At 43.8% G+C, this 19,602-nt stretch overlaps 1 protein-coding gene across 1 annotated transcript in view; it reads right to left on the bottom strand.

Annotated features, from left to right (window-relative positions):
* Positions 1 to 19,602, bottom strand: part of SENP6 (SUMO specific peptidase 6) — a 180,038-nt gene that overhangs the window by 46,441 nt on the left and 113,995 nt on the right. The window contains 1 exon segment of the mRNA XM_030555783.1: positions 16,443 to 16,628. Coding sequence (XP_030411643.1) covers positions 16,443 to 16,628 — 186 coding nt within the window.

The raw sequence follows: 19,602 nt of genomic DNA, 5'->3' as shown, positions 1-19,602 counted from the left end.
CTGGAGTATCTGCAGCCACTTTGGGACGAACCAGACTGTAGTACAGGAGTTTAGGAGTCTGTCCTGTTAAACATTACGGTAACCCTAGGATTGTTCCTAGACACTGTGGTGCTCTACGCATCTGGCCGGCACCAGGCTTCCCTGGGGGGGGAGGGGCTGTGACCAAGGTCTGTGGGGGGCAGGAGCAGTCTTGAGGGGTAGGGTGGAACTGCCACGCTAGAACACACCGGTGGTGCAGAGCAGGCTGGGGCTGGGACACTCCACTGCCTGCTGCCCAGCGAGTACATGAAACGCCTGACCCCTGCTGCAGTCCCCTGGGACGTAGCTCAGGGGAAGGGGTGGAGTGGGGATGGGGCTGGGGAGGAGCAAAGGTGGGAAGAGGCAGAGCAGGGGCAATGCAGAAGGGGTGGAGTGGGGGCAGGGCTGGGGTGGGACAGGAAGAGGTGACGTGGGGGCAGGGCATGGGCTATGTGGAAAGGGCAGAACAGGGGTTGGAAGAGGCAGGATGGGGGCAGAGCAGGGGCTACGGGGAAGGAGTGGAGTGGGCGTGGGGTGGGAGCAGGGACAGCTTTCTTGGATGGCTCAGCCGGCTGGGGGATCAGGTTGGCCACTGGAGCAGCACACAGGTGCGTAGGGCACTAGGAAATTTGGGGCAATTTGGTGCCCCAAATTTCCTGGTGCCTTATGCAGCTGTGTAGTTTGCGTATGGGTAAGGAGGGCCCTGCCTAGTTAGTCACTAACTCAGAGAAAAGGAGTATGAAAGTTGATCCAAGATTGTTTTTTGAAAAAGTTTCATATTTTAAGGCAAGAAGGGACCATTAGATAATCTATTCTTAACTCCTGCATAGCAGACCATAGCATTTCATACAGTTACCCCAGCATGGAGTCCAATAAATTGTGTGTGACCAAAGCATATCTTTTAGAGAGGCATCTGTTCTTGATTGAAAGACATTAAGAGAGGAGAATCCATCATTTCCCTTGGTAGGCAGTTCCAACACTTAGTCACCCTGTCAAAAATCTGTGCCATATTTCTAATCTGAATCTGTCTGGCTTTAACTTCCAGCCATTGGTTCCTATTATACCTTTCGTCACTGTAAGAAAGAGCCTTTAGTACCCAGAATTTTCTTCCCATGAAGGTAAGTATGTAAGTACCAAGTCACCTCTGATTTTTTGATAAATTTAGCAGATTGAACTCTTTCAACCTCTCACAGACCTTGAATCATTAGCCAAACAAGCACATCTTTTCATTCTTTCCCTAATGAAAAGAACATGAGAGCCCAGAATGAAAGTGAATGAGTGAATTTTTTGTGGTATTGAGTTTTGCAGATTGGCTGTGCACCACACTGGAAAAAAACAAAAAAACAAACAAACAAAAAACAACCACACACACCACCCACACAAAATTCTGCGGAAGCAAGTCCCAGAACCCGGGCCAACTGACTGTTTTGTGGTGCTCACACTATGGGGCTAAAAATAGCAACACAGACATTATTGCTCAGAATGGAATCTTGGCTCTGCAACCTCATAATGGGGGTTGGGTTTTGGAGCCCAGGTGGGAACATCTACTCTGCTTTTTTCAGTCCTGTAGCATGAGCCCTAGTCAGTTGATTCAGGATCTGAGATTCCCTGCTGTGTAGTTTTTCCCACCTCCCCCAGTGTTGACACACCCTAAAATAAGAGAATATTTGGGGGGAGTTTTAAAGTTTGCTACTAAACTGTTCAGTATGATTTAGTAGCAATCTGATGTATACTATATAACCCAAATAAGATTGAAATGATGCTCAAAGGATGCTCAAACCAATCAGCAAAAATAGCGGACATATCAGCATATCATGAAAGGGGAGTGTTGGCTCATTCATTACTAAGATTGTGACCAGGGGAGTCTTGTTGGTTCCTCTGTTGCTAGTGGATTTTCAAGTAACAGAATACGTTAAATGAGTTTTGGTGGTATTGTTTGGGCTTAGAATGACTGAGGTGGTTAAGAGCTACTGATATTACATGTCTGGATGCCCTTTCAATTTTTTTAAAAGTGTATTTCATATAACAATTTGTAATATAATATATAAATAAAGTACAAACATACAAAGAAGTTTATGAGAAACACTTGTCCTCATTAGGAAACACCTTGGTAATTCACTTTTAAACCCAATTCGCCAAGCAACATGTGATTTATCCAAGTTGTTTCTGAAGCACCTATCTCTGTGGTACCTGAATTGGTCATCCCTAACTTTTAAGAAACACTTTTCAAATCATGCTTCTCCACTTCTGTGTTTTCAATTAAAAATGTTATCTTTGGTTGACAAGGGCTCAAACTGCAGGTATCCAGAGTAACTCCAGATGTTAGGAATCTTTCTAATATGTCCTATGGGAAATCAATAGGCTCATCCCTGAGTGAGAGGCTGAAATGGTCAAGAAAGAAAAGTAGGTTTTAACCTACTATTATTTATTTTATATTACAGACTTAAGTACTGTGCTGAGATATAGACATTAAAATATGAGATTAAATAGGAGTCTAGATAGTTTTACAAGCTAGCACTTTCAGCAGCAAAAGTAACCTGTGAGAATTTCTGTTCACAGACGATGGCTATGGCTCATTGTTTACCTTTTCCAAGTAGTTTCCATGGAAACAAACTGGACTGGAATTTCTTAAAAAAAAAACAAAAAAAAAAAACAAAAAAAAAAAACAGACCTAGGATACTTAATTCTCAAAATAAATTATCCCCACACATTCATCCTTTTGGAGTCATGCACTCAAATGCATACGTTCTGAATGTTAACAGTAGTTAAGCCAAGCTTCCAGATCTACTCCCAGGGGTGAACCATTACAGCTTCTGACAAGACTGCAGCATTTTACACCCTCACTTTGCTCAGCAGTTGACATACAACATTCCCTAGCTCCCTGGGGTGAGAACAAGGGAGATGATTGCAAAATACTGCAACATTAAGTGGTCTCACTGCCTGACTGCTCACCTCCTTGCTCTGAGATACTGACGGAGGGGACTGGCTGATGCAGGGTGGGGTCTGTTGCAAGACTACGTTTAAACAGTTTCCACTGCTATTTGCTGGTACTACTTTGTTGCTTTTTGTGCTTTTGTTTTATAAAAAGCATGGTACCAGCATGTACCAATAGCCCTTGGGCTAGTGGAAGAAGTTCTGAGAAATAAGTATAGGTTTTCAAAGCTCAGTGCCACTCAAAATGGAGAAGAGTTGGCAGGTAGCATACCAGACTAAACCCATAACTTTAAGAACTAAAAACTGAACAGACCAAATTAAAAAAAAAAAAAAAAAAAAAAACAACAACCCACAAACCTTTAAATCTGGTAATCCATCAGCAGTTCTTTGTAAACCCACCACCATCAGGATTTAAGGTACAGCTCTCCCTCTCGGCTACCTCCTTTTAAAAATGGGATTTCAGTGCCTTTTAGGCATATGCATAAAGGTAAACAACTCTCAAATACGTAACTACTTTTAGTGATTATGTATCTGCCTGACTTGGTATACAACTCCAAGTATGAAGATCTGTGCTGGCAATTTCATAAAGGAATTACTTATTTTCTCTGATCAGATCTTTGCTGCCATGAAAATAGGAATCTTCTGACAAGCTCTGATTCTCAGCTTCTGGTTTCCAATCTCCATTTCCACATATACTGAACAAGGAAAGGGTTTAAAATATTGACATGTTCAAAAACTAAAATAGATGCTTCCTCTTACCACAAATTTTCAGGTTTTATGGAAATGGGACTAGAAAGGGTACTGTTAGTCACTAGTTGAGAGGAAAAACACTAAAAATCTATTTCACCGCTCAGCAGGCAAACAGAAACTGCACTTAGCACCATATAAATAGTGATGATAAAGCACTAGGCTGAAAACCAGCCTGTGACCATAGTCTGAGGAAGAAAGAGTTTAAGACACTTATTAAAAATTTGCTCTAAAATAAATTTTATGTATTTTTATTTTTACTGGGGGTTGAAGGCAATTCTTGCATAATCATAGAAACATAGGGCAGGAAGGGACCTTGAAAGGTCATCAACTCCAGCCGCCTGTGCTAGGGTAGAACAGAGTACACCTAGACCACCCCTGATGTGTTTGTCCAACCGGTTATTAAATACCTTGAATGAGGAAGATCCCACAACCTCCCGTGGAAGCTTATTCCAGAACTTAACTATCTTTATGATTAGAAAGCTCTTCCTAATATCTACCTAAATCTCCCTTGCTGTAGATTAAGCACGACTACTTGTCCTACCTCCAGTAGACATGGAGAACAATTGATCACCATCCTTTTTATAAACGGCCCTTCATATATTTGAATGTGTGATCCATTATAACCCCCCAAGTCCTTTTCAGCAGCACTACCATCTAACCAGTAAATCCTCATTTTGTAGTAGTGCATTTGATTTTTCCATCCTTAGTGTAGGAATCATCATCTTGATTTCAGACCAATTCTCCAATTTGTCAAGATTGTTTTGAATTCTAATCCTATTCTCCAAACTGCTTGATGTCAACCACAAATTTTAAGGATATTCTTCACTCCATTATCTAAATCATTAATGGAAATATTGAAAAATACCTGACCCAAGACTGACCGACCTGTAGTATTCCACCAGATATGACCTCTCATTCCAACAGTGAATTATTGATACCTACTCAACTATTGATAACTAGTTGAGCACCCACCTAATAACAATTTAATCTAGACCACATTTCTCTAGTTTTCTTATCAGAATGTCATGTCCATTCCTTATAATGCTATTACCTTCCATGTGCTTGCAAACTGATTGCTGGAACAAATTTATTAAACAAAGTTAGGCTGACAGTCTAATTCCCTAGATTCCCTTTGTTCTCCCTTTTAAAGATACTATGTCTACCCTTCTCCAGTACTCTGGGACGTCACTCATCCTCCATGAGTTCTCAAAAGGTAATTGCTAGCAGTTCTGAGAATGCTTCAGCTAGTTCCTTAAGCACTCTAGACCCTGCTGACTTGAATACATCTAACTTTTCTAAATATTCTTTTAACCTGTTCTTTCTCTATTTTGGCTTACGTGCCTTCCCTGTTGTGGTTAATATTGTGTTGAATAGGTCACCATTAACCTTTTTAGTGGAGACTGAAGCAAAATTGGCTCTGAACACCTCAACCTTCTCGATGTCATCAGTTCTTAGTTCTTCTTCCCCTCTAAGTAGAGAGCCTACATGTTCCTTGATCTTTCTCTTGTGCCTAATGTATTTAAAGAACCTCTTCTTATTGCCTTTTATGTCCCTTGCTAGGTGCCTTAGCCTTTCTGATTTTGTCTCTTCATGTTTATACTATTCCTTTGTACTCATCCTTCACAATTTGTCCAAGTTTCCACATTTTGTAGGATTCCTTTTTGATTTTCAGGTCATTAAAGAGCTCCTGATGGAGCCACACTGACCTTTTACTATTCCTCCTTTCTTTCCTTTACATTGGAATAGACTGCAATTGTGTCTTAAATATTGTTTCCTTGATAAACTGCCAGCTCTCTTGAACAATTCTTCCCCTTAGATTTTCTTCCCATGGCAACTTACCTACCAGAACCTGCAGTTTGTTCAAGTCTGCCTTTTTTATTTTTATTTTTAATTCCATTGTCCTTATTCTGCTGTTCTCACTCCTTCCTTTCCTTAGAATCATGAAATGAAAAGGTTATTAACGTGGCAGCAACTGTGGTTCTTTGAGAAGTATGCCCCTTAGGTACCCCACTTCAGATTTAAGTGAATTTCATGCACCTTTGATCAGATATTTTTTTTGTTAGGTGCCTCTCTTCAGCCCACACATACACCAAGACTATATGGAGCCCCACAAAGGAAACTCGGACACAGAGGTAAAGGAGAGTGGGGAAAACATTTTGAAGAACCTGTTACTGCACAGGATGAGTAACCTTTTCTTCCTTGAGTAGCTTCAGAATCTGGTCCAGAACTGAAGACAGAACTGCACTACCAACTGCTACATCAGATCGAAAGGCATGGACCAAGACACAGTGCTTGGAGAAGGTATGTAATGAAGACCATTGAGAGGCTCTGAAGGCCTCAGGTTACTGCAATGTCCTTAAGTAATGCCATAGATATTGGTTGGAACCTTGTAGTGTGCAGCAACACCCAAGAGGTGCCTGAATGCTGGCTGTATCATAACATGCAATAATACACCCAGAGGGACACCTCAGTAGCCTCTAGACTGTGGATCGTTTAGATCTGTCTGCAACAGAAACAAAAACAGTTTAGGAGACTTCCAGAATAGTTTGGTTCTACTTAAGGAATCCTCCTGTTGAAAATTATGTGACTTCAGGGTAAAAACAAACAAACAAAAAACCCCACAGCAAATGATTAAGATAAAACTCAGATGATACTTCGGTAGGAATTTAGGGTGTGGACATAAGGACCAGTGAGCTTACCTTCAGTACCTGGAAAGATATTGGAGTAAATAATTAAGTAATCAATTTGCAAATACCTGAAAGATAATAAGGTGATGAGTAACCGTCAGCATGGATTTGTCAAGAACAAATCGTGTCAAACAACTTAATTGCTTTTTTGATAGGGTAACAAGCCTTGTGGATAAGTGGAAAGCGGTATATCCTGACTTTTGATGCTGCCTCGCATGACCTTCTCATAAACAAACTAGGGAAATAAAACCTAGATGGAGCTACTATAAAGTGGGTGCATAACTGGTTGGAAAACTGTTCCCAGAGAGTAATTATTAGTGGTTCCAGTCAGTTTGGAAAAACGTATCGAGTGGAGTCCCACAGGGACCAGTTCTGTTCAATATCTTCATCAATAATTTAGATAATGACAGAGCATACACTTATAAAGTTTGAGGATAAGCTGGGAGGGATCACAAATGCTTTGGAGGATAGAATTAAAATTCAAAATGACCTGGACAAACTGGAGAAATGGTCTGAACTAAACAGGATGAAATGCAATAAGAACAAATGCAAAGTACTCCATTTAAGAAAGAACAATCAGCTGTACACATACAAAATGGGAAATGACTGCTTAGGAATGAGTATTGTGGAAAGGGATCTGGCAGATCATAATGGATTGCAAGCTAAATATAAAATCAACAGTGTAACACTGTGGTAAAAAAAAACAAAAAACAAACAAACAAAAAAAAATCATTCTGCAATGCATTAGCCTAACCCTAACCCTAACCAAGGCACCAGAAGAGAAAGTTACTCACCTTGCAGTAACTGAGGTTCTTCGAGATGTGTGTCCCTGTGGGTGCTCCACTGTAGGTGACGGTGTGTCCTGGCACCATTGACTGGAGATTTTCGGTAGCAGGGCCTGGTCGGAGCGCACGCACTCAGTTGGTATCTCCCGTCTCGTTGGAACCTTCCTGAGCGCATGCGTCCCACACCCTCCTCAGTTCCTTCTCTACTGTGGAGATATCATACTAATACTCCAAAGCAGAAGGGCGGAAGATGGGGAGTAGAGCACCCACAGGGACACACATCTCGAAGAACCTCAGTTACTGCAAGATGAGTAACTTTCTCTTCTTCTTCGAGTGCTGTCCTCCCTGTGGGTGCTCCACTGTAGGTGAACGTAAAGCAGTATCCACTATGGTTGGTGGGATTTTGGAGTTGTGTGAGGAACAAAGGTAGAAAGTACCATATGGCCAACTATGGTGTCTGCTGTAGTATCCCATGCGATAGCATAATGTTTGGCAAATGTATGGTCAAATGTCCACATGGCCACCTTGCATACATCTGTAACAGGAGGAGCTGTGGAGGAAGGCAATGGATGTTGACATTGCTCTAGTAAAATGAGTCCTAATACCCTTTGGTGGTTGAATATTCTGGGTCTGATAGCAAGATCTGATGCAGGTGGAGATCCACTTGGAAAGTCTTTGCTTAGAGATAGCATCACCCTTTGATCTCTTGGTAGTAGAAACAAAAGCCTAGGGGATTCACGAAATGGTTTAGTTCTTCCAAGATAGAATGCACGAGCCCGTCGGACATCGAGGGTATGTGATGCAGTTTCCTGTGGAGTCATGTGAGGGTTGGGATGGAATACACGTAGGTGTATTGACTGGTTAAGGTGGAAGGTAGACACCACCTTGGAAAGGAATTTGGGCCAGGTTTGTATGGTAAGCTTGTGTTTAGAGAAAATGGTGTAGGGAGGTGTCATAATATAAATTCCCAATTCTGAACCTTAGCGTCCAAAATATGGGTACTAGCATGAGTTCCCCTAAGCTTAATTACCAGCTTAGATCTGATAAGCTGCCACCAATCAGGAATTCCAGTGCCTGATACACTCTGGTCCCTCCAAAACCTTTCCTGGAGACCCCCAAGACCCAGACCCCCTGGATCTTAACACAAGGAAAGTAAACCCCTTTCCTCACCGTTGCCTTTCCTAGGATTTCCCTCCCTGGGTTACCCAGGAAGATTACCGTGATTCAAACTCCTTGAATCTTAAAACAGGGAGGAATGTCCCTTCCCCTCCCGCCCCTCCCCTTTCTCCTTCACCCAGGGGCAAAACAGATTCAAGCTCCGTGAATCTAAAACAAAGGGATTCCCCCTTCTCCCCTCCCTCCCTGTTAAGCACAGACTCAATTCCCTTGAGCCTCAACAAGGGGGAAAATATCAGACAAAGCAAAACTTTTAATAAAAAGAAAGGAAAAAAAGGTAAATGTTGATCTCTGCAATTTAGATGGTAAAAAGTTACAGGGTCTGTCAGCTTATAGAAACTAGAAAGAAGCCTCCCCCCCAGCAAGATACAATTTAAAATACTTCCAGCAAGCTACACATTTGCAAATACAGAAACAATCAAAAGACTATAACTACCTCTCTTACTAAATTACTCACTATTCTGAATATATAAGAGACTGTAGCAGGCAAGAAACCTGGTTGCATGTCCAGTCCCTTCCAGGACCCAGAGAGAACAAAGCAAAACCCCAAAAATACAAACAAAGGCTTCCCTCCACTGAGATTTGAAAGTATTTTGTCTCCTGATTGGTCCCCTGGTCATGTGTTTGGCTCCGTTTGTTAACCCTTTACAGGTAAAAGAGACATTAACCCTTAACTATCTGTTTGTGGAAGGCAGACACCACCTTGGAGAGGAATTGGGGCCAGGTTTGTATGGTAAGCTTGTGTTTAGAGAAAATGGTGTAGGGAGGGTAGGCCATCAGGGTGCTTATTTCACCAACCCTTTTTGTTGACATTATGGCAACCAAGAAAGCCACTTTTCTGGACACGTGGAGCAGGGATGAAGTGGCCAGGGGCTCAAAAAGAGGTTTCATAAGAGCGCAGAGAACTAGGTTGAGACTCCAGGAGGCTACTAGTGAATGAATCTCAGGGTAGAGGTTTTGCAGGCCCGTGAGGAAGCGTTTCATGGTGGGGCGTGTGAAAATGAATAGCCATCCAGAGTGTCATGGAAGGTGGTAAGGGCCGCAAGACGTACTGTGACAAAACTGAGTGAAAACGTGTCCTGTTTTCATTTGGTCTAAGATGTCAGGGAGGGTTGCAATCTGGGGTATTAAGCATCTGTTGAAGCACCTGATGGAGAAGCATTTCCACTTTTGCAGGCAAGTCTTAGGAGTGGAGTCCCTTCTACTGTGCAGGAGGACATGTCGGACCTGTTCTGAGCAGGCTAGTTCGTGGGATTGAAACCTTGAAAGAACAACACCGGCAGATGGAGTTTCCAGAGCTGCAGATGAAGAACTGACTATAGTTCTGGGAGAAGAGATGTGGTCTGTCGGGGAGAATAAGGGGAGGATGGATGGACATGCATAGCAGGTAAGGATACCATATCTGCCTGGGCCAAGCTGCGGCAAAAAGTCTGACCCGAGCCTTGTCCTCTGTGATGTTGCGTAGAACCCTGTGTATGAGTGGAATCAGTGGAAAAGCATACATGAAGGAGTTGTTCCAAGGAATGAGGTGTTTTTCCGAGTCCTGTTCTGGAGCAAAATAGATGGCATCTGCAGTTTGAGGAGTGGCAAAAGGTCTATCAATGGAGTGCCCCAGTGGGAGGACAGCTGTTGGGGTATTGATGGAGGTAATTCCCATTCGTGTTTCTCGGAGAACTGTCTGCTGAGTCTGTCGGCGGTAGTGTTGTGATACGTGGGCAGGTAGGAAGCGGTGACTTTTATGTGATGATGTCTGCACCAAATCCATAGTTTAATGGCTGCTGTGCATAGGGAGTGAGATTGTGCTCCTCCCTGCCTGACAGCTTGGAGTTCTAGGAGATTGATGTGCGGACGCGTCTTTAATAGGGACCAGCAGCCCATGCCTTGTGGTTGTCTAAGTCCGCTCCGCGATCTATCTGGGAAGCGACCATGGTTAACGTGAGTACTGGGAAGTGTGGATGGACGGGAACATCCGTGCATTGGTTCTCTGGTCTTGTCTACCAATGTAGGGAGGCCAATATGTTCGGTGGCGGAGCCAATGTTGTACATTCACCCAACCCAGCAGACAGTTTTCTGCATATATGAAAAAAGGCATCTTGTAGGGTGAGAGCTGTGAACCAGTCCCCTTGTGCAGTGTGGGTATTATTGTGCCCAATGTGACCATCTTGAATTTTTGCACCTGTACAAGCACGTTCAGTTGGCGTAGATCCAATGCAGGTCTCCACCCCCCACCTTTCTTTCGGGAGTAGAATCCTTTTCCCCGATGTTGCATCAGCACATATTTGACTGCATCTAGGTGGAGAAGATGAGCCACCTCCACACAGAGAAGATGCTCGTGAGAGGGGTCCCTAAGAGGGACAGAGAAGGAGAAAGGATAGGCAGGGAAAATAGGAAAGGGATGGAGTAACCTGACTGAGCTATTTCCAGGACCCAATGGTCCTGCATGATCTGTTGCCAGACATGGGGGAAAGTCTGGAGGCAGTAGCCAATGGGCAAATAGGCGGTGGAGTCAAGGGGTGGTTGCATGTACCCCCGACCAGCACTTCAAAATTGTTTGTTACTCAATGGTGGGAAGTAGTTGGTTTTGCCTGGGTTTGCCTGCATCTAAGAGGTCTGGTGCAGTTTTTACCAGTGTCATACGGTGTAGACTGGGGTTGGTGATATTGTTCTGCGCTGGGCATTTGGTAAGGTTGATACCCTTGTCTCCTGGGGAGGGACGGGTAACTACCCATTGTGCAGAAAGTGGCTCTAGAGTCTTTCATAGTGTGAAAGATTTCATATTGGTGGGTTTGTTTGTGGGAAAAGAGGTTATCTTTGTCAAAGGAGAGACTCTCCACTTTGGACTGCAAATCTTTGGGGATATCGGATGCCGAGAGCCAAGCAGTGGTGCAGGCTGCTGGATCAGACACGTCCAGGGATGCTTATAGTGCCATGCTAGATACCAACTGACCTTCGACGAGGACTAACTGGAAGTCTGCTCTCCTGTCCGTCGGTATATGGGAGGCAAATCAAAGAGCTTGCTGTAGTTGTCATGGTCATAGCTTGCAAGTAGGGCAGAATAAATTTGCATTTCTAAATTGCAAAGTAGAAGAGTATAAACTTGCGGTTAAGGAGGTCAAGACGTTTGAGGTCCTTGTCCTGCAGCGTGGGCCAGCAGTGTGGCTGCTTTGTTCTGTGTATTGCTGCATCAACCACAATAGAATTGGGTTGTGGGTGGGAAAATAAATCAATGTCTCTCGCAGGCATGTCGTATTTATGTTGAGCTTTCTTGCATGTTGGTGAATGGAGGCGGGGTCTGCGAGAGAGTACCAGTTGGTTCTAGGAGAGCTTTCTCTATGGGTAATGCTATCTTTGAAGGTGCAGAGGGTTGGAGGATTTTGAGAAGCCTATGTTGTGTCTCCTGGACTTCCTCCAAAGGGATGTCCTGAGTTCGTGGAATTGCATAAAGCCGTCCAAGTTTTGTGGAGGTGGAGGCATAAGGGTGACTTCTGCAGCTGATGGCAGGAGCCAGTAAAACAGGGAAGGGGTCATAGCCCACGTCTTCAGGAGGGGGTTCAGGAGCTCTAGATGTTGATAGAGCTGGGGATATAGATATAGGATGAGCTTGCGGTCTGGTAGAAGGAGTGCAAGGAGAAGCGGTGGCAGGAGCCGACCATGGGTACCACTGAGGCCAGGGCATCGGGTAGGGAAAAAAATAGGTCCCGGCCACTGGGGGACAAAGTAGGGAAACTGAGGCTGATTCTTATGATGCCCCATGTCTTGGGATATATATGGCTCCGGTGGGCGGGGAAGACTCAGGCAGGGAGAACCCTGCCTCCTGCTGTGTGCCGTTCTCACTATCAGTGAAAGTATCCAGGTCACGTGGGGAGAGCTGCTGTTCAAACAACGAGTGCTCCATGTCCCGGAGCGGAGAGTCAGGCCTAGGGGCCACAGAGATATCCTGCTGATGCAGGAATTGTTGCTGCTCCGTAGGCTGGTGCGCTGCAGAGCATGAAGTCTGAGCAGCAGCCCAGAGTGATTTTAGTTTCACTTTGGCAGGAGCCGAGAGCTGTTTGTGAGAGCCTCGCAGAGCGTCTGAATCTGCTGGGGGTAGCAGGCAGGCTCGGTACTGAAGGTGGAACTCGTTGTTGGCACCGGGTCCATTGTCAGTGCTGGGGAAACCGGTGCCGAGGAGAGCTTCCTGCTGTGGGAGGTCGGGTCCCTGCTCTAGAGCCCCGTGAGAGCTGTTTGTAAAGTGCAGAGGCGGTCAGAGTTGCCTGCTCTCGGCGCTGACAGCACCAAGGGTAAAGACTCTGCAGGAGATCAATTATCCTCTTGAGTGTCTCTGAGAGGAGACATTAGGGCTTCCTGTCTCTTCACGTGAGAAGGTGAAGCTGGGCTCCCACTTGGTTCTGACCTGGCAGGGGAGCATGAGGGAGCGAGTTTACTGGCCTGCTCCATAGGCAGCTGCAATGCTTCTTGCCTCTGCTCCAGAGAGGGTGAAGCCATGCTCCCGGTTGGTTCTGCCTTGGCAGGGGAGCATGAGGGAGAGTGTTTGCCACTACCTGTCTCCAGAGGCAACTGCAGGGATTTCTGCATGAGAAGCAGTTTCAGCGGCAGGTTCCTGTCAGGATGAGCCCTGGTTTTGAGGCCCATGCAGTGGACACACTTGGCAGGGACATGTGTCTCGCCGAGGCACTTCACACAGCGCGAGTGCCCATTGGACGTTGGCATAAAGTCTTGACAGGAAGCACATTCCTTGAATCCTGAAGCCCCTGGCATTACTGAACTAGTAATGCCAGGGGGGAGAGTCCCAGTGGGAGACAAACTTGAGGAAATTTTTTTTTAAAACTAAGTAACTATTCTAAATGAAGGGAAACACTAGGATTACTAACTAACTACTTCTATGTAATTGTTTCATTCAAAAACCAGGGAAGAGGATCAGTACTGCTCCGAGTCCCATCTTCGGCCGAGGGCGGCTGAGAAGGAACTGAGGAGGGTGCGAGACGCATGAGCTCAGAAAGATTCCAATGAGACGGGAGATACCAACTGAGTGCGTGTGTCCCGACCAGGCACTGCTACCGAAAATCTCCGATCAACGGTGCCGGGACGCACTATCACCTACAGCACTCGAAGAAGTAGTAATTCTTCTGCTCTACTACATGCTGATACGGCCTCAACTGGAGTATTGTGTCCAGTTTTGAGTGCCACATTTCAAGAATGATGTAGACGAATTGGAGAAAGTCCAGAGAAATGCAACAGAAGTGATTAAACGTCTAGAAAACATGATCTGCAAGGAAAAATTGGGTTTGTTTAGTCTGAAGAAGAGAAGACTGAGAGGGGCATGATAACCATTTTCAAGTATAGAAAAAGTTGTTACAAGGAGTAGGCTTAAACTGCAGCAATGGCAGTTTGGGTTGGACATTAGGAAAAACTTCCTAACTGTCAGGGTGGTTAAGCACTGGAATAGATTGCCTAGGAAGGTTGTGGAATCTCCATCATTGGAGATTTTTAAGAGCAGGTTAGACACACACTTGTCAAGGATGGTCCAGATAATGCTTAGTCCTGCCGTAAGTGCATGGAACTGGACTAGATGACCTCTTGAGGTTCCTTCCGGACCTATAATGCTATGAAATCTTGTCTTTGAATACAGTGAAAGGATTGTCTACCATTAAAAGCCCCAACTTCAACTCTTTGGGCTGATGTGAAGGCTACCACGGTCATTTTCAATGACAGGTTAGGTAAGGAGCAGGTCACCACTGGTTCAAGAGGAAGTGTTGTGAGGTGCGTAAGAACTAGACCAAGGGCTTGGCTACACTGGCACTTTACAGCGCTGCAACTTTCGTGCTCAGGGGTGTGAAAAAACACCTCCCTGAGCGCTGCAAGATACAGCACTGTAAAGCCTCAGCGTAATCAGTGCCGCAGCGCTGGGAGCACGGCTCCCAGCGCTGCAAGCTACACCCGTAAGGGATGTGGTTTACGCGCAGCGCTGGCGCTCCGACCACACTCGGCAGCGCTTTGAAATTTCAAGTGTAGCCATACCCTGAGATCCTAAGCTGGAGTGGAGTCTTTCACTTGAGGGAAAAGGTTCCCCACACCTTTGACAAACCTTAAGGCTGTTGGATGGGCAAACACCGAACCCTTCCACTGGGGAATGAAAGGCTGTTAAGGTGGCCAAGTGAATCTTGACCGAGCTGGTTGGTAATCCTATTTTCTTCAGGTACCAAGATACCCAAGAGTGCAGAAGATTCAGTTGCAAGTCGGAGTTTACACTAATGGGCTAAATCTGTTCTGCTTTTGAAAGTAAGTGTTTCAGGTATATTCCGTCCTACTGTTTAACAACACCTGTTGTATTTGGTAGAACAGGTAGCCTCTGGCCCCACACCATATCAAGGAATCATGTATTGAGGTGGAGAATTCCTAGGAATTGGGGGGAGGGGGGTGTTTCCAATCAGTATTTGGAACTCAGATAAATGGATAGGATGGGATCTCTGGGCAATACATTTTCTTCTATTTGTAAGCGGTGTAAATTCCCCAGGATTGCCAAATGGTCCTGGGAGTCTTTCAAAAGTATGCAGGGACTCATCTGTGGCCTCTGAAAACAACTTCAGACCATCAAAGGGAGGTCCTCTGCAGTGATCTGGACCTCTCTGGGAAAGCTGGACAGCTGAAGCCAGGATACACTACATATAACTAACCACCAAAGAGGGAACGGGCCACTGTGTCTGCCACATCCAGTGACACCTGAAGGAATGTCCTGGCCAGTAACTGTGTCTCTGCCACAACAGTCTGAAGATGCTCTTTGCTCAGGTAGAAGGTGCTCAATAAAAGCAGCAAATTTCATGTACTATGTGTAATTATATTTTGCCATGAACACCTGATAATTTGCTATTCGAAACTGCAGGACTGCAAGTGTGGGGGGTGAGGGGGTGGTTGAGAACCCTTTTAGCAGAGGCATGCTCAAGGCGGACACGCTAAATGCTCTGTCTCAGGCCAAAGCTGGTGTGAAGGAAGAGAGGGTGGTTCACTTGTGCAGCCCTATATAGCCTCAGTTTGAGGCATGAAGCATGCACAGGCCAAACAGATACTGCTAACAAAACCCCCCAACTGAAGGTGCGTGGGGCACATGCACACCTGAAGTGGAGCAGTCACAGGACACTTCTTGAAGAGCTATCATTTCATGATCACTTTTCCCAAAATTACCTTGCATCTCAGATTTGTTATCATTCCTCCCTGATGGTGAGAATCAAGTCTAAAATAGCTGTCCCCCTGGTTGCTATGTCAACTTTCTGAAACAAAATTGCCCACAATACATTCCAAGAACTTATTGGAAATGTTCTGTTTTGCACAATTACTTTGCCAACAGATGTCTGAGCAGTTAAAGTTCCCCATCGCTACTAGGTTCTGTGTTTTGGATATTTCTGTTATGTGGCTGAAGGCAATCTTCCTTCAGTCTAACATCACAAGTGAAGCATAACTTGTGTGCTGCTTAAATTCAGTACAAACATGCATACATATACATTTAATCTTAAACATATTTACGTGAGTGTGATGGACTTCATACTAGATAGAAAAGTACAGTAGATTAATATGCTATGCTTTAAACTCAGGAATTCTAAAATGAAATTCGGCTTAAATCTAATATAAATAAAATAGCTCTTGACATCCTGGCAAATAATTGACCACATTACAAGATTACCATAAGAATGTGGTATAATTTGTTACTGTTTCTATTCAAGCAGAGGTTCAGATGTAGAAAGGGGTGGTAACAGTGAAATTATAACATGACCTTGTCATGACAATTGAACACTCCATATTAAAAAAACCAAAAACAAACAAATATAAACTTACTCACCAGGATTACTGATAAAGAACTAGTTTTACTAACCTGACAACATATTAACAATACATGTACATGGGATGAGTGGGGAGAATAGATGCTGCTGGGCTGTTAAAAGTTGTCTTGTCAGAGATGCACAGGAAGGCGACAGTGTCCAACTAATCATATATTACTCTAGCCAGTGATATTAGTCTCACTTTTTTAAAGCACTTAAAAGATGACCAAATTTTAAAACACAATTTAGGTTACCATAATAGACAAACTAGGTTTACTTACTCACTCCTTTACAGTCATACCAGACATTATCCTTCTCCCTACTCATCTTCAGTTGGGATCTCAGGCTAAGACAGGCAGCAGGTACTGTTTGCAGAAACACTACTGGCAACTTTCGGACACCACACCACTCGCATTTGGTAAGTTCAGAAGTTTTTAAATTAATCTCTCGGGAATCACTTTCTGACTCTACGGGAAAAACAACAAAATTTCATTAAAGCCTATATGAAGATGCCCTTTGCAACTTTTCATTTTAGTTTTAATGAGAACTCACAATTCATTTGCTTGCTGCAGACAAAGGAACTTTTAAGAGTTTCAGATTCAAAACAACATAGGTGGTGATTTCTGTTTCAAAATTAAAAGGTTCTACTGTCAATAGGCAGGAAAGGCATTAAACTTAGAGCAAAGACACACTAAATTTATTCTAATCCATTCTTTATTCCATGGGGAAAAAAAGATTCCCAGGGTAATTACATTTGCCTCTGCCTGCAGTATTGCAAATTTAAAAATGAAATGTGCTTAGCATGCACCTATGAAATGTGCTTTGCCCACACCCTCCAAGGCAGCAGTTCTCAACCGGGGGTCCGCAGCCTCCTGAGGGGGTGGTGAATAGGTTTCAGGAGGTTCACCAAGTAGAGTCAGTGTTAGACTCGCCAGAGCCCACCTGCTGCCTCTTCACAGGGGCTGGACCCCAATGCCACCCCATGGATGCTGGAGCTGAAGCATGAGCCAGAGCTTTGTGGGCCCCCCTGTGGTGTGGGGCTCCAGGCAACTGCTTGCTTGCTTGCTTGCTTACCAGCTCCTAACACTGGCCCTGCATTTTATATGGAGAAAAACAATTGTTACACCACAGGTGGGCAGTGGAGGGACCTCGGAAAGAAAAATGTTGAGAACCCTTGCTCTAAAGAAGGGGAGTTTTAAAAAGAAGGGAATAAAGACACATGAACTGTCATTGCCTGGCAGCTCCTAGAAAAGTGTGAGAAACCATACCAAAATGGTACAGTTCTTTAAAGGAGTGAACTTGAGCTATATTACATAGCTTTCCAATTTATAGCTATATTTTACTGGCCAAGCAAAGTGAAGTCCTAGACATAAATAGCTGACATTTCTCCATGTGGATGTAACATGATTCCAAAATTTCAGAGAATGTTCCTGGCCTTAATAGACAGAATCCTATTGATTTTGGTGAAAAAGGGGAAAATGCAAGCCATACAAAGCCCTTGGCATCTGGTTAACAGACCCAGTAGCTTCAACCAGGTCTAGATTTGTTTACATATCAAAGAATCTATTGATGTTATGATGGAAGGTGTAATGGCTGCCAATACCCTCAGCTCTGTCCATCCTCTCAAAAGATTTTAACATGTTGACCCATGAATGACAGGGAAAAAAAAAAAAGATTGTGAAGGGGATGGGACCCTGCCACAAGAGAAGAACGCAGTACTAATTCTTTGTACTCTGACGCTATGCAATTAACAAGTATCTGATAATGGCTGGGGAGATGGTCAGTTGAGATTCCTATAATTGCTAACATTAAGCAACTTACTATGCATATACACTGCACACAAAAGTAGTTTATATTAGAACAGTCTTCTCTCCTCTGCTTGTATGTTAGTGTCAACCAAATTTGACACCTTGTTCTTTAGACTGTAACCTCTTTGAAATTGAGACTACAAATGTATACAAGTTCTCAGCAATGAAGTAGGAACTTAAATCTTACTTGGTGTTGGATTGATATATTTAAAGCAGATCATCATTTTAGTGTGAAAATCATTTGACTACTGCCTTCAACACCATTCTGCAAAGGCTACAAAAGCAAGCTTATTCTATGACATTTGGCAAAGATGTGGACAGAAGACCAAGAGACAGGCTTGAAAATCTCTATTAGAAGCTTCCCCTCTTTCTACTCACAAAGATCCTACTAAGCAGGTAGAGTGGGATTTAAAAAGATTCTGTCTCTCTCTTTTTCTGCTGGAACATAATAATCTGTCAGATTCCTAATTCATCTAAAAGATGGTGGATTCACGGGTCACTAAGTGTAAGTTTTTCAAAGGTTTTTCAAAAGCGCTGACATGTTACTTAGGAGCAGAAGTCTCACTGACTTGTCCCCCCTCTGAAAGGGACTTAATCATTTTCAAGCCTGGGTGACCAGATGTCCTGATTTTATAGGGGCAGTCCCAATATTTGGGGCTTTTTCTTATATAGGCTCCTATTACCCCACGCCCATCTCGATTTTTCACACTTGCTGTCTGATCACCCTACTTAAGTCAAGGTTAGATTTTCAAAAGTGCACATGTTCTGATGCAAACGTAAAAGTCGCCAAGACTTCCTCAACTTTGCTGTCCTTTCTATGCAAGATGAGCATTACGGACATCCGGCAACATAGCTCTCTCTCTTTAGGAATCTTGGAGTAAGGACCAGATGTAGATATGGTGATTTCCTGGTTCAGGGGAAGGGCCAATAATATTTTGGGCCTGAAATTTCAAGACTGTTCAGGATGACATTATTCTGGTGAAAAATTGTGCAAGGCAGCTTGCAGGAAAGAGTTTGCAAATTTACTCTTCTTCTTGCCTAACATATTAGCAATAGGATTTAAGAATAGATGGGAGAATATATTTTTAATAAAAAAATATTCAGTATAAGGTTTAAGTCTCATGTGGGACAGGAGACTAGCTACCTATCTCAATATATCTACTGCCTTTCAGTAACCTGGCAACAATTTCATCAGGATGCCATGCCAATATGTCCCTAGTCTCTGAATGCTAACTCACTATTGCTTGCACCAACTGGCACCAAAACCAATGATTAAATAAACTACAGGACCTCCAGCATAACTAGCACAGATTGCTGATAGACTGTGGAGTTTCTTCTTAGCTCAAGTACTCCATTTCCCTGAAAACACTACTTGTGCCTTGCTAGGTCCATAGGTCACAGTTATGCCAGTGTGCAACAGACTTCTTACTGCTGAATCCTGAACATTTTCCACACTGTGTGTCTGGGATTCATTGGTCAGATGTTATTTTGATCATGAGCAGAAGAAATTCCCTGGCTCTCCCCAAGACTTGGGGCTCTATACTTGGATACTTGTATCATATGGCTGACTGTTTTAAATTTGATAGCTTTCCTGAGGCTTTTTACCTTTTTACTAGTTAAAGGAGCTATTAGT

This window comes from Gopherus evgoodei, chromosome 3 (assembly GCF_007399415.2).
Source record: "Gopherus evgoodei ecotype Sinaloan lineage chromosome 3, rGopEvg1_v1.p, whole genome shotgun sequence".
NCBI lineage: Eukaryota > Metazoa > Chordata > Testudines > Testudinidae > Gopherus > Gopherus evgoodei.
The sequence above is the reverse complement of the archived record's forward strand: the minus strand, read 5'-3'. Positions and strand labels throughout refer to the sequence as shown.